The 12558-nt window shown below is 48.9% G+C and overlaps 2 protein-coding genes across 4 annotated transcripts in view; one reads left to right on the top strand and one right to left on the bottom strand.

The window, feature by feature from the left end:
* LOC137631246 (Golgi to ER traffic protein 4 homolog) overlaps window positions 1–12558 on the top strand; it is a 445029-nt gene that overhangs the window by 103537 nt on the left and 328934 nt on the right. The window lies entirely within an intron of this gene.
* Window positions 1–12558, bottom strand: part of LOC137631245 (uncharacterized) — a 98736-nt gene that overhangs the window by 28714 nt on the left and 57464 nt on the right. For both annotated transcript variants that reach the window (XM_068363029.1, XM_068363030.1), the window contains one exon: window positions 7121–7381. In XM_068363029.1, coding sequence (XP_068219130.1) covers window positions 7121–7381 — 261 coding nt within the window. The remainder of the gene's footprint in view (window positions 1–7120; window positions 7382–12558) is intronic.

Raw genomic sequence — 12558 nt, 5'->3', positions numbered from 1 at the left:
AATATGGTACTTTAGGATATACTGTAGCATTGTTATGGAAGTGCATTATAATAAAAATACAGTCAGAAAATTGGCTAAATTATTTCAGGGCATACTCAATTCACTAGAGTTGTAACCTAGCACTATAACTCATGAAATCAAACATAGTACATCTGAAATATGTTATTTTCATTAGTAAAATAAATTTTTGAATATACTTACCCGATAATCATGTAGCTGTCAACTCCGTTGCCCGACAGAATTCTACGGACGGGATACGCCAGTGATCGCTATACAAGAGGGGGGTGTACTCACCAGCGCCACCTGTGGCCAGGTACTGCAGTACTTCTTGTTGACACCACCTCAATTTTTCCTCGGTCCACTGGTTCTCTATGGGGAGGAAGGGTGGGTCAATTAAATCATGATTATCGGGTAAGTATATTCAAAAATTTATTTTACTAATGAAAATAAAATTTTTCAATATTAATCTTACCCGATAATCATGTAGCTGATTCACACCCAGGGAGGTGGGTGAAAACCAGTGTACATGTTAATCAAGAAGCTAAGTATCCCGTATATCATATTATCAGTTATTCAAAATAACAATGAAATTATAAGTACCTGGTAAGGAAGTCGACTTGAACCATTACTCTGCCTTTAATAAGTTTGTCTTCCTTACTGAGCGCAGCGTTCCTTTTAGGAGGCTGAACAACTCTAAGGTGCTGAAGTATAAAGGGCTGCAACCCATACTAAAGGACCTCTACACAACCTCTAACCTAGGCGCTTCTCAAGAACGAATTGACCACCCGCCAAATCAACTAGGATGCGGAAGGCTTCTTAGCCTACCGTAACAACCCAAAAACAACAATAAAAGCATTCAAGAGAAAGGTTAAAAAAGGTTATGGGATTAAGGGAATGTAGTGGCTGAGCCCTCACCTACTACTGCACTCGCTGCTACGAATGGTCCCAGGGTGTAGCAGTTCTCGTAAAGAGACTGGACATCTTTGAGATAAAATGATGCAAACACTGACTTGCTCCTCCAATAGGTTGCATCCATAATACTCTGCAGAGAACGGTTCTGTTTGAAGGCCATCGAAGTAGCTACAGCTCTCACTTCGTGTGTCCTTACCTTCAGCAAAGCAAGGTCTTCATCCTTCATGTGAGAATGAGCTTCTCTAATCAGAAGCCTTATGTAATACGAAACTGCGTTTTTGGACATAGGCATCGAAGGTTTCTTAATGGCACACCATAAGGCCTCTGATTGTCCTCGTATAGGTTTTGACCTTTTAAGATAGTACTTTAGAGCTCTGACAGGGCAAAGAACTCTCTCTAGCTCGTTACCCACCATGTTGGAAAGGCTAGGAATTTCGAACGATCTAGGCCAAGGTCGTGAAGGAAGTTCATTTTTTGCCAAAAACCCGAGCTGTAAGGAACATGTAGCTGTTTCGGATGTGAATCCTATGTTCCTGCTGAAGGCGTGAACCTCACTAACTCTTTTGGCTGTTGCAAGGCAGACGAGGAAAAGAGTTTTGAGAGTAAGGTCTTTGAAAGAGGCTGACTGGAGAGGTTCAAATCTAGGAGACATAAGGAACCTTAAGACTACGTCTAGATTCCAGCCTGGAGTGGACAAGCGACGTTCTTTAGAGGTCTCGAAAGACTTAAGGATGTCCTGTAGATCTTTGTTGGAGGAAAGATCCAAGCCTCTGTGGCGGAAAACTGTTGCCAACATACTTCTGTACCCTTTGATCGTAGGAGCCGAAAGAGATCTAACATTCCTAAGATGTAACAGGAAGTCAGCAACTTGGGTTACAGAGGTACTGGTAGAGGAAACTGCATTGGCTCTGCACCAGCTTCGGAAGACTTCCCACTTGGATTGATAGACTCTGCGAGTGGATATCCTCCTTGCTCTGGCAATCGCTCTGGCTGCCTCCTTCGAAAAGCCTCTAGCTCTAGAGAGTCTTTCGATAGTCTGAAGGCAGTCAGACGAAGAGCGTGGAGGCTTGGGTGTACCTTCTTTACGTGAGGTTGACGTAGAAGGTCCACTCTTAGAGGGAGAGTCCTGGGAACGTCGACCAGCCATTGCAGTACCTCTGTGAACCATTCTCTTGCAGGCCAAAGGGGAGCAACCAACGTCGGCCGTGTCCCTTCGTGAGAGACGAACTTCTGAATAACTCTGTTGATGATCTTGAACGGCGGGAATGCATATAGATCGAGATGGGACCAATCCAGCAGAAAAGCATCCACGTGAACTGCTGCCGGGTCTGGGACTGGGGAACAGTACAATGGGAGCCTCTTGGTCATCGAGGTAGCGAACAGATCTATCGTTGGCTGACCCCACAAGGTCCAAAGTCTGTTGCACACGTTCTTGTGAAGGGTCCATTCTGTGGGGATGATTTGACCCTTCCTGCTGAGGCGATCTGCCGAGACATTCATATTGCCCTGAATGAATCTCGTTACCAGCGTGAGGTTTCGACTTCTTGACCAAATGAGGAGGTCCCTTGCTATCTCGTACAACTTCCTCGAATGAGTCCCTCCCTGCTTGGAGATGTAAGCCAAGGCTGTGGTGTTGTCGGAGTTCACCTCCACCACCTTGTTTAGCAGGAGGGACTTGAAGTTCATTAAGGCCAGATGTACTGCCAACAACTCCTTGCAATTGATGTGAAGCGTTTCCTGTTCCTTGTTCCATGTTCCCGAGCATTCCTGTCCGTCCAAGGTCGCGCCCCAGCCCGAGTCTGATGCGTCCGAATAGAGATGAAGATTGGGGGTCTGAACAGCTAACGAGAGACCCTCCTTGAGAAGGATGTTGCTCTTCCACCACATGAGAGTAGTCTTCATCTCTTTGGTAACAGGAATAGAGACCGCTTCGAGCGTCATATTCTTGTCCCAGTGAGCTGCTAGATGGTATTGAAGAGGGCGGAGGTGGAGTCTCCCTAACTCGGTGAACAGGGCTAACGATGACAGGGTCCCTGTTAGACTCATCCACTGTCTCACCGAGCATCTGTTCCTCTTCAGCATGCTCAGTATGCACTCTAGGGCTTGGTTGATTCTTGGGGCCGACGGAAAAGCCCGAAAAGCTTGACTCCGAATCTCCATTCCCAGGTAAACGATGGTTTGGGAAGGAATAAGCTGGGACTTCTCTAAGTTGACCAAAAGACCCAGTTCCTTGGTCAAGTCCAAAGTCCAACTGAGACTCTCCAGACAGCGACGACTTGTGGGGGCTCTTAACAGCCAGTCGTCTAAATAAAGGGAGGCTCTGATGTCCGCCAAGTGGAGGAATTTCGCAATATTCCTCATCAGTCGCGTAAACACCATAGGTGCCGTGCTTAGGCCAAAACACAGGGCTTGGAATTGGTACACAACCTTTCCAAAAACGAATCTCAGAAAAGGTTGGGAGTCTGGATGAATGGGGACGTGAAAGTAGGCGTCTTTCAGATCCAACGAGACCATCCAGTCCTCCTGCCTGACCGCTGCTAGGACCGACTTCGTCGTCTCCATAGTGAACGTCTGCTTGGTGACATAAGCATTGAGCGCACTGACGTCCAGCACCGGTCTCCAACCTCCTGTCTTCTTGGCCACCAGGAAGAGACGGTTGTAGAAGCCCGGGGATTGATGATCCCGGACTATCACCACTGCCTCCTTCTGTAACAGGAGCGACACCTCTTGATGTAACGCTAGCCTCTTGTCCTTTTCCTTGTAGTTGGGAGAGAGGTTGATGGGAGAAGTGGTCAGAGGGGGATTGCGGCAGAATGGTATCCTGTACCCCTCCCTTAGCCACTTGACAGACTGGGCGTCTGCACCTCTTCTTTCCCAAGCTTGCCAGAAGATCTTGAGTCTGGCTCCTACAGCTGTCTGGAGAGGAGGAGAGTCAATGTTTGCTTTTCGAAGACTTGGTACCTTTCTTGGACCTGCCCCTGTGACCGTCTGGGCGGGTACCTCCTCGGCTGGGGGCTCTGCCACGAAAGGGCGGAATAAATCTGGTAGCAGGAGTATCAGCCACTGGGGTGCGGTAAGTTCTAGGAACTGAAGGTGCAACCTTAGCCTTCCGTGCTGAAGAGGCCACGAGGTCATGCGTGTCCTTCTGTATAAGAGCCGCAGACAATTCCTTGATAAGATCCTCAGGAAACAGGAACTTAGAAAGAGGAGCAAAAAGTAACTGTGACCTTTGGCAAGAGGTGATACCAGTGGAAAGGAAGGAGCAAAGTTGTTCCCTTTTCTTGAGGACTCCCGATACAAACATAGAGGCAAGTTCGCCGGAACCATCGCGAATTGCCTTGTCCATACAGGACATGATCAGCATGGCCGAGTCTTTGTCAGAAGGGGCAGTCTTCTTGCTCAAGGCCCCCAGGCACCAGTCAAGGAAATTAAAAATTTCAAAGGCGCGAAAGACTCCCTTTAAGAAGTGGTCCAGGTCAGAAAAGGTCCAGCAGACCTTAGAGCGTCTCAAAGCCGACCTTCGTGGAGAGTCAACCAAACTTGAGAAGTCAGCCTGGGCAGAGGCAGGGACCCCCAAGCCTGGTTCCTCTCCCGTGGCATACCAGACGCCCGCCTTAGAAGTCAGCTTAGGAGGTGGAAACATAAAAGACGTCTTTCCCAGTTGCTGCTTGGACTGCAACCAATCCCCTAACATTCTCAAAGCTCTCTTTGATGATCTAGCGAAGACGAGCTTAGTGTAGGCAGACTTAACAGGTTGCATGCCTAGAGAGAACTCGGATGGAGGAGAGCGAGGGGTAGCAGAAACAAAGTGATCCGGGTATAACTCTCTGAACAGAGCAAGGACCTTGCGAAAGTCAATGGAGGGTGGCAATGACTTGGGTTCCTCCACATCAGATGAAGGATCATCCAGGTGAGCAGCTTCATCCTCAGAAACCTCATCACCTGAGGGTTGAGAAGCGAGAGGTAAAGTTAAAGCGGTATGCTGAATGGCTGAATCCTGAAGAGCGGGTGCATGCGCACTTGCGGATTCATCCTCAAGTCTCTGCTGAAGAGGATGAGGGCTGGTAATGACAAAGTCATGAGGCTGGGATGAAGGAGGTTCTGCGGAGGTCTGAGGAGCAAGCGTGGTGAGAGGCGACTGTTGTAAAGCATGAGGCTCATGCTGCATAGACTGCGGTTCAAGTTGAATGGGAAGAGGCTCAAGCTGAGGCGAAAGTGGTTGCTGCATGCGTTGAGGTGGCTGACTCATAGCATGAGGTTCCTGCCTCAAGAGTTGCGCTTGCCTCAAGGGTTGAGGTGGCTGCGCAGAGAGAGGCTCTTGTCTCACGAGTTGAGGTTCTTGAGGTGCTTGCCTCGAGAGTTGAGGTTCTCGCCTCGAGGAAAGTGGAGGTGGCTGCCGCGAGAGTTGAGGTGGCTGCCTCAAGGATGGTAGAGGTTGTCGTACCTCAAGAGGTTGCTGCCTCGAGGATGGTTGTAATGCAAGAGACTCCTGCCTCAAGGGTAGAGGAGGTTGTTGTAAAGCATAAGGCTCCTGCCCCCAGTGTTGAGGAGGTTGCCGCGTGGCAAGAGGCTCCTGCCTCAAGGAAAGTGGGGGTTGCTGCACAGCGCTGGTATCTGGCAACTCCCAATGCGGCAGCTCACGCATGGAGGTAGCTTGAGGAACCTCAACATCATACGTCTGGCAGGTTGGACTGCGCAGAGGAGGAGGAGCGCTCGCAGGAGGAGGTGTATTAACCTTCTCTGCCTGAAACTCCTGCATCAACACCGCAAGCTGCGACTGCATAGTCTGCAGCATAGCCATCTTAGGATCAACAGAAGTTGAGGTCTGTTGAGGCATAGCTTTAACAGAAGTTGAGGTCTGTTGAGGCATCGCCTTACCTCTCTTAGGAGGCGTGCAGTCATCTGATGACTGCGGCGAGTCCGAGCTAGCCCAGTGGCTACACCTGGGCTGTTGGACTCGCGCGGTCTGGACTTTACGCTTAAGAGGCCTTGAGACCTGAGTCCAGCGTTTTCTCCCCGAAAAATCTTCTGCAGACGAGGAAATTAAGGGCTCAATCGTCTGAGAGTGGAAGTGACGATCTCTATAAGATACGCCCGCAACCACTGAGGATACTACTGTGCGCCGATCAAGGCCTGCCGAACCCTTTTGCCCTTCGACATTGCTTCTCCCCTGGGCTTGGGAGCTTGCAAGAGGTCCCGGACTGGGAGGACGACTGGCACGCACAGAAGTATCCTCACGCGCAACACTGACACTGACACTAGGCACAGCACTGGCACTACCACTTCCCACTGCACTTTTCACTTAAAGTTCCTTGACGTCTGCCAAGAGGAACTTGTGGTCACTCACTACTGACTCCACCTTATCACCTAAAGCCTGAATGGCACGTAAAACATCCGACATATCAGGCTGAGCACTAATAATAGGTTCGGGGGTAGCCACTACAGGGGGAGGAAAAGGATGAGGATCATGGGGGGATGAATAAAGCAAAGAGCGAGCAGAACTCCTCCTAACTCTCTCCCTCTCTAACTTAGTCGTATATTTAAGGAATTGAATAAAATCAAATTCCGAAAGACCGGCACATTCCTCACATCGATCTTCCAACTGGCAGGATTTTCCCCTACAGTCGGAACAAACGGTGTGAGGATCAACCGAGGCCTTCGGAAGACGCCTAACACAAGTGCTAACTCTACATCGTCTTTGGGTAGGAGCTTGTGAATGGTCGGACATCTTGAATCAGAGAACAGTCAAAAGGGGGTTTCCAAATTAAAGCAAAGATCGTTATACCATTAATCAAAATTAATCCAAAAGCTATCTAAGCTAAGGGAAAAGCTTCCTGTATAGCGAAAGCTGAAATCTCAGAGCAATACTTCACCAAAACCGTGAACAAAGACTCCAAAATTATAAGCGTATCCATGTAGGTCTTGCCGGAAGCACGACAGAGGAAAAATTGAGGTGGTGTCAACAAGAAGTACTGCAGTACCTGGCCACAGGTGGCGCTGGTGAGTACACCCCCCTCTTGTATAGCGATCGCTGGCGTATCCCGTCCGTAGAATTCTGTCGGGCAACGGAGTTGACAGCTACATGATTATCGGGTAAGATTAATATTGAAAAAAAGATTTTTTTTACCCTCAAAAGTAATGATACAGCATTAAGAATATAAAAGAAATGTGTAGCATTGATAAGCTATCACAAACAGCTAACACAAACCTGGAGCTCAATGTGAAGAAGATGAGGCATTTCCCTCAATATCTTTGGTAGAAAATGTGGGTCATGAAAATATATCCCTTCTAAAACCAGAGATACAGTTGGCAAACTGAAGCCCTCTTTAGTGGAGTGCTTAGCGAGGACTCTATCATTTTTCAGTTTGGTAACGATATCTAAAATAGCATCACACTCCTCTGACGTAATGTCTAGACCAGTACCAGCAACAAGAGGTGGCAAGCCATTGTGATCTTCAACAACTGCAATCTGAAAAGACACAAACACTGTAATTTGGGCAAAGGCTCTACAAGTGATCTACATTTTCTCTAAGCAGCATTCGTATCTGCTACTCGGTAATAACATGATATTTTGATTATAAAATAAATTTTTGAATATACTTACCTGGTGAATATATAATAGCTGACGTCTCGGACGGCTCGACAGAAACCCAAAAACTCGCGAGCGATCGCCATGAAGGTTGCGGGTGTGCCCACCAGCGCCAACTATCGGCCAGATACCGCATATACTTGTAAACAGCTCCAGTTCTTCTCATTACGCTGGGTCTCTATCGGGGAGGAAGGGAGGGCCTTTAATTTATATATTCACCGGGTAAGTATATTCAAAAATTTATTTTATAATCAAAATATCATTTTTAAATATTAAACTTAGCCGGTGAATATATAATAGCTGATTCACACCCATGGAGGTGGGTAGAGACCAGTATTAATACAATAAAGGCGTATATGCTTGGAGATTTTGACAATTATATCATAATAAAACCCAGTACCTGGTAAGGAAGCTGACTCTGACGAATACTCTGCCTTATTAGTCCGCTTTCCCCACGAAGCCCAGCCATCCTCTCAGGATGCTGAAAGACTCCCAGGAGCTGTTATATCCAGGGGGACCATCCATACAACAGGACCTCATCAAAACCCTTAATCTGGGCGCTCTCAAGAAACGACATATGACCACCCGCCAAATCAAAAAGGATGCGAAAGGCTTCTCAGCCTTCCATACAACCCAAGACAAGATTAAAAACATTTCAAGAGAAGATTAAAAGGATATTGGGATTAAGGGAATGTGGTGGTAGAACCCTCACCCACTACTGCACTCGCTGCAACGAATGGACCCAGTGAGTAGCAGTCCTCATAAAGAGTCTGGACGTCTTTTAAGTAAAATGAAGCGAACACCGACTTGCTCCTCCAAAAGGTCGCGTCCATAATACTTCGCAGAGATCTGTTTTGCTTAAAAGCCACGGAAGTTGCTATCGCTCTTACTTCGTGCGTCTTGACTTTAAGTAAACAACGATCTTTCTCATTTAAGTGAGAATGAGCCTCCCGGATTAAAAATCTAATAAAATACGATGAAGCATTTTTAGACAGAGGTAATGAGGGCTTCTTAACGGAGCACCATAAGGCCTCAGATCCACCTCGTAAAGATCTGGTACGAGCCAAATAAAACTTAAGAGCTCTAACTGGGCACAGTACTCTTTCAACCTCGTTGCCTACGATCTCTGATAGGCAAGGTATATCAAAAGATTTAGGCCAAGGACAAAAAGGCAGTTAATTTTTGGCCAAGAAACCAAGCTGAAGCGAACATGTGGCTTTATCTGTAGAAAAGCCGATGTTTTTACTAAAGGCATGGATCTCACTGACCTTTTTAGCCGAAGCCAAGCACACCAAAAAAAGTGTCTTGAGGGTGAGATCCTTCAGGGAGGCTGAATTTAACGGCTCAAACCTGTCGGACATTAGGAACCTTAGGACCACGTCTAAGTTCCACCCAGGAGTTGCCATACGACGCTCCTTAGAGGTCTCGAAGGACTTAAGGAGATCTTGGAGATCTTTATTATTGGACAGATCTAAGCCTCTATGTCTGAACACAGAAGCCAACATGCTCCTGTAGCCCTTAATAGTGGGAGCAGAGAGGGAGCGAACATTTCTCAGATGCAGGAGAAAGTCTGCAATTTGGGCTACAGAAGTACTGGAAGAGGAAATGGATGATGACTTGCACCAGTCTCTAAAGACTTCCCACTTCGACTGGTAGACCTTGATGGTAGATGCTCTCCTAGCTCTCGCAATCGCTCTGGCTGACTCCTTCGAAAATCCTCGAGCTCTTGAGAGTCTTTCGATAGTCTGAAGGCAGTCAGACGAAGCGCGGGGAGGCTTTGATGAAGACTCCTTACGAGGGGCTGTCGTAAGAGATCCATCCTTAAAGGCAGACTCCTTGGAACGTCTACCAGCCATTGAAGTACCTCTGTGAACCACTCTCTCGCGGGCCAGAGGGGAGCAACCAACGTCAACCTTGTCCCTTCGTGAGAGGCAAACTTCTGCAGTACCTTGTTGATGATCTTGAACGGCGGGAATGCGTACGCGTCCAGGTGAGACCAGTCCAGCAGGAAAGCATCTATGTGGGCCGCCTCTGGATCTGGGACTGGAGAGCAATAGGTCGGGAGCCTTTTGGTCAACGAGGTGGCAAAGAGGTCTATGGTGGGTTGGCCCCAAGTCATCCAAAGACTCTTGCACACGTCCTTGTGGAGGGTCCATTCTGTGGGGATCACCTGACCTCTCCGACTGAGACAGTCCGCCAAGACGTTCAAGTCCCCCTGGATGAATCTTGTCAACAGTGAGATGCCTCGATCTCTTGACCAGATGAGGAGGTCCCTTGCGATGACGAACAGTGTGTGGGAGTGAGTGCCTCCTTGCTTGGAGATGTACGCCAAGGCTGTGGTGTTGTCCGAATTGACTTCTACCACTTTGTTTCGTAGACGACTCTCGAAACTCGTCAAGGCCAAGTGAACAGCCAACAGCTCCTTGCAGTTGATGTGCAGGCTCCTCTGATCCGACGTCCAAAGACCCGAACATTCCAGACCGTCCAGAGTCGCTCCCCAACCCAAATCCGACGCGTCTGAGAACAACACGTGGTTTGGGTTCTTGACCGCCAGGGACAGACCCTCTCGCAGACTTATGTTGCTGTCCCACCAGCTCAGGCACGTTTTTACTGGCTCGGAGATCGGGATTGACACAGCTTCCAAAGTCTTGCCCTTGTTCCAATGGGAGTCTAGATGGAACTGGAGAGGGCGAAGGTGAAGTCTCCCTAGTGAGATAAAGTGTTCCAGGGATGACAGAGTCCCTAGGAGGCTCATCCAACTTCTCACTGAGCAACGGTCTTTTTTCAACATGAGGCGGACTTTGAGCAGGGCTTGCTCTATCCTGGTGGCAGACGGAAAAGCCCGAAAAACTAGACTGCGAATCTCCATCCCCAAATAGAGAATCGTCTGGGAGGGATTCAGTTGAGACTTTTCTAAGTTCACCAACAGTCCCAACTCCTTTGCAAGAGCTAACGTCCATTGAAGGTCCTGCAGACAGCGATGACGGGACGATGCTCTGAGAAGCCAGTCGTCCAGGTACAGGGAGGCTCGAATTCCCGATAAATGAAGGAATTTTGCCACATTCCTCATGAGCCTCGTAAACACAAGAGGAGCAGGGCTGAGGCCGAAGCACAGTGCTTGGAACTGGTACACCACATTCCTGTAAACAAACCTCAGATACGGTTGAGAATCCGGGTGTATAGGAATGTGGAAGTACGCATCCTGCAGGTCGAGAGAGACCATCCAGTCTCCCTCTCTGACCGCTGCTAGGATGGACTTCGTGGTCTCCATCGTAAATTTTGTTTTTACAACAAAAACGTTGAGCGCACTGACGTCCAGCACTGGCCTCCAATCTCCTGTATGCTTTGGGACTAGGAAGAGACGGTTGTAAAATCCCGGTGATTGAGGGTCCGAGACTTTCACCACCGCTCCCTTCTCTAGCAACTGAGAAACCTGCTGATGTAGAGCTTGTCTCCTTGACTCCTCTCGATACCTGGGAGAGAGGTCTAAAGGAACTGTTACTAGAGGAGGTCTGCGTACAAAAGGTATTTTGAGCAACAACACAGACTCTCGGTCTGCACCCCTCTTCTCCCAGGCCTGCCAGAAGTTGTTCAGTCTGGCCCCTACCGCTGTCTGAGGACGTGGGCAGTCAGACTCTGCCACGGGAGGACTTGGATCCTCTCCTCTTGCCTCTCTTACTGTCGGCACGAGCGCCTCCCCTACTGGGGGCTCTGCCACGAAAGGGCGGGATAAACCTCGTCGCTGGGGTATCGATCTTGGGTCTTACGACATAAGACGATGAAGGAGCGCCCTTACGAGCAGACGTAGCCATCAGGTCGTGGGTATCCTTCTGCACCAGCGAAGCCGCAATGTCCTTGATCAACTGCTGAGGAAACAAGGCAGATGACAACGGGGCAAAGAGGAGCTCCGACCTTTGACAGGGAGTTACTCCTGCCGAAAGGAACGAGCAAAGAGTCTCCCTCTTCTTCAGGACTCCAGCCGTAAAGGTAGCGGCGAGCTCATTGGAGCCATCACGGATGGCTTTGTCCATGCAGGACATAATAAGCATGGAAACATCCTGGTCGGCCGACGAGATCTTCCTGCTTAAGGCTCCTAGCGACCAATCTAAGAAGTTAAAAACTTCGAAGGCCCTGTAAACCCATTTAAGGAGATGGTCAAGGTCCGAGGAGGACCAATAAACTTTAGAGCGTCTCATGGCCAGGCGACGGGGAGAGTCTACTAGGCTTGAGAAGTCTCCCTGGGCAGAGGCAGGAACTCCCAAGCCGAGAACTTCTCCCGTGTCATACCAGACGCTCGCTCTAGAAGCCAGTTTAAAAGGAGGGAAAGCAAAGGCAGTCTTCCCCAAACTCCTCCTGGTGATCAACCAGTCGCCTAGCAAACGTAAAGCCCTCTTAGAAGAGCGAGAGAGCACTAGCTTAGTAAACGAAGGCTTCGAAGCAGCTAGGCCTAGCGCAAACTCTGACGGAGGCGAACGAGGAGCAGAAGGTACAAAATGGTCTGGAAAAAGATCCTTAAAAATCAACATGATTTTCTTAAAGTCCATAGAGGGCTGAGCAGCTTTAGGCTCTTCTCCGTCTGACAAACTGCCCAAAGGAATATCAGTAGGCGGAGGATCAGCAACTTCCTCATCTGAAGGAACCTCGTCCGACAATTGTCGAGTCTCATGAAAAGGAGAGACCTGCCGCGGGGGCAATGCTTGACAGGCAATGTCCACAAGCAAAGGAGCAGCAGTAGCAGTCGAGGAAGCGACGTCATGCCGCTGCTGAAAGGACTGAAAACCTTGCGACTGACCAACAACAACAACAGGAGTTGATGGACGCTCGACGTCACGTCGGAACTGCATTGACTGCTTAGACTGAGCAGTCAAAACAACCTTTGACTGCGGTGCTTGACGCTCAACGTCAAGTCGAGGCAACTGAGCTGGTTGGCGAACGTCCTGAACGTCAACACGAGACTGCGGCAGCGGCTGAACGTCAACACGAGGCTGCGGCAGCGGCTGAATGTCAACACGGGACTGCAGCGAGTGAGGATCCATGTCACGTGACTGACGTGACAA

The sequence above is a fragment of the Palaemon carinicauda genome, chromosome 39, assembly GCF_036898095.1.
Source record: "Palaemon carinicauda isolate YSFRI2023 chromosome 39, ASM3689809v2, whole genome shotgun sequence".
Lineage (NCBI taxonomy): Eukaryota > Metazoa > Arthropoda > Malacostraca > Decapoda > Palaemonidae > Palaemon > Palaemon carinicauda.
Note: the sequence above shows the minus strand (reverse complement) of the source record. Positions and strands in the feature narration are given on the sequence as shown.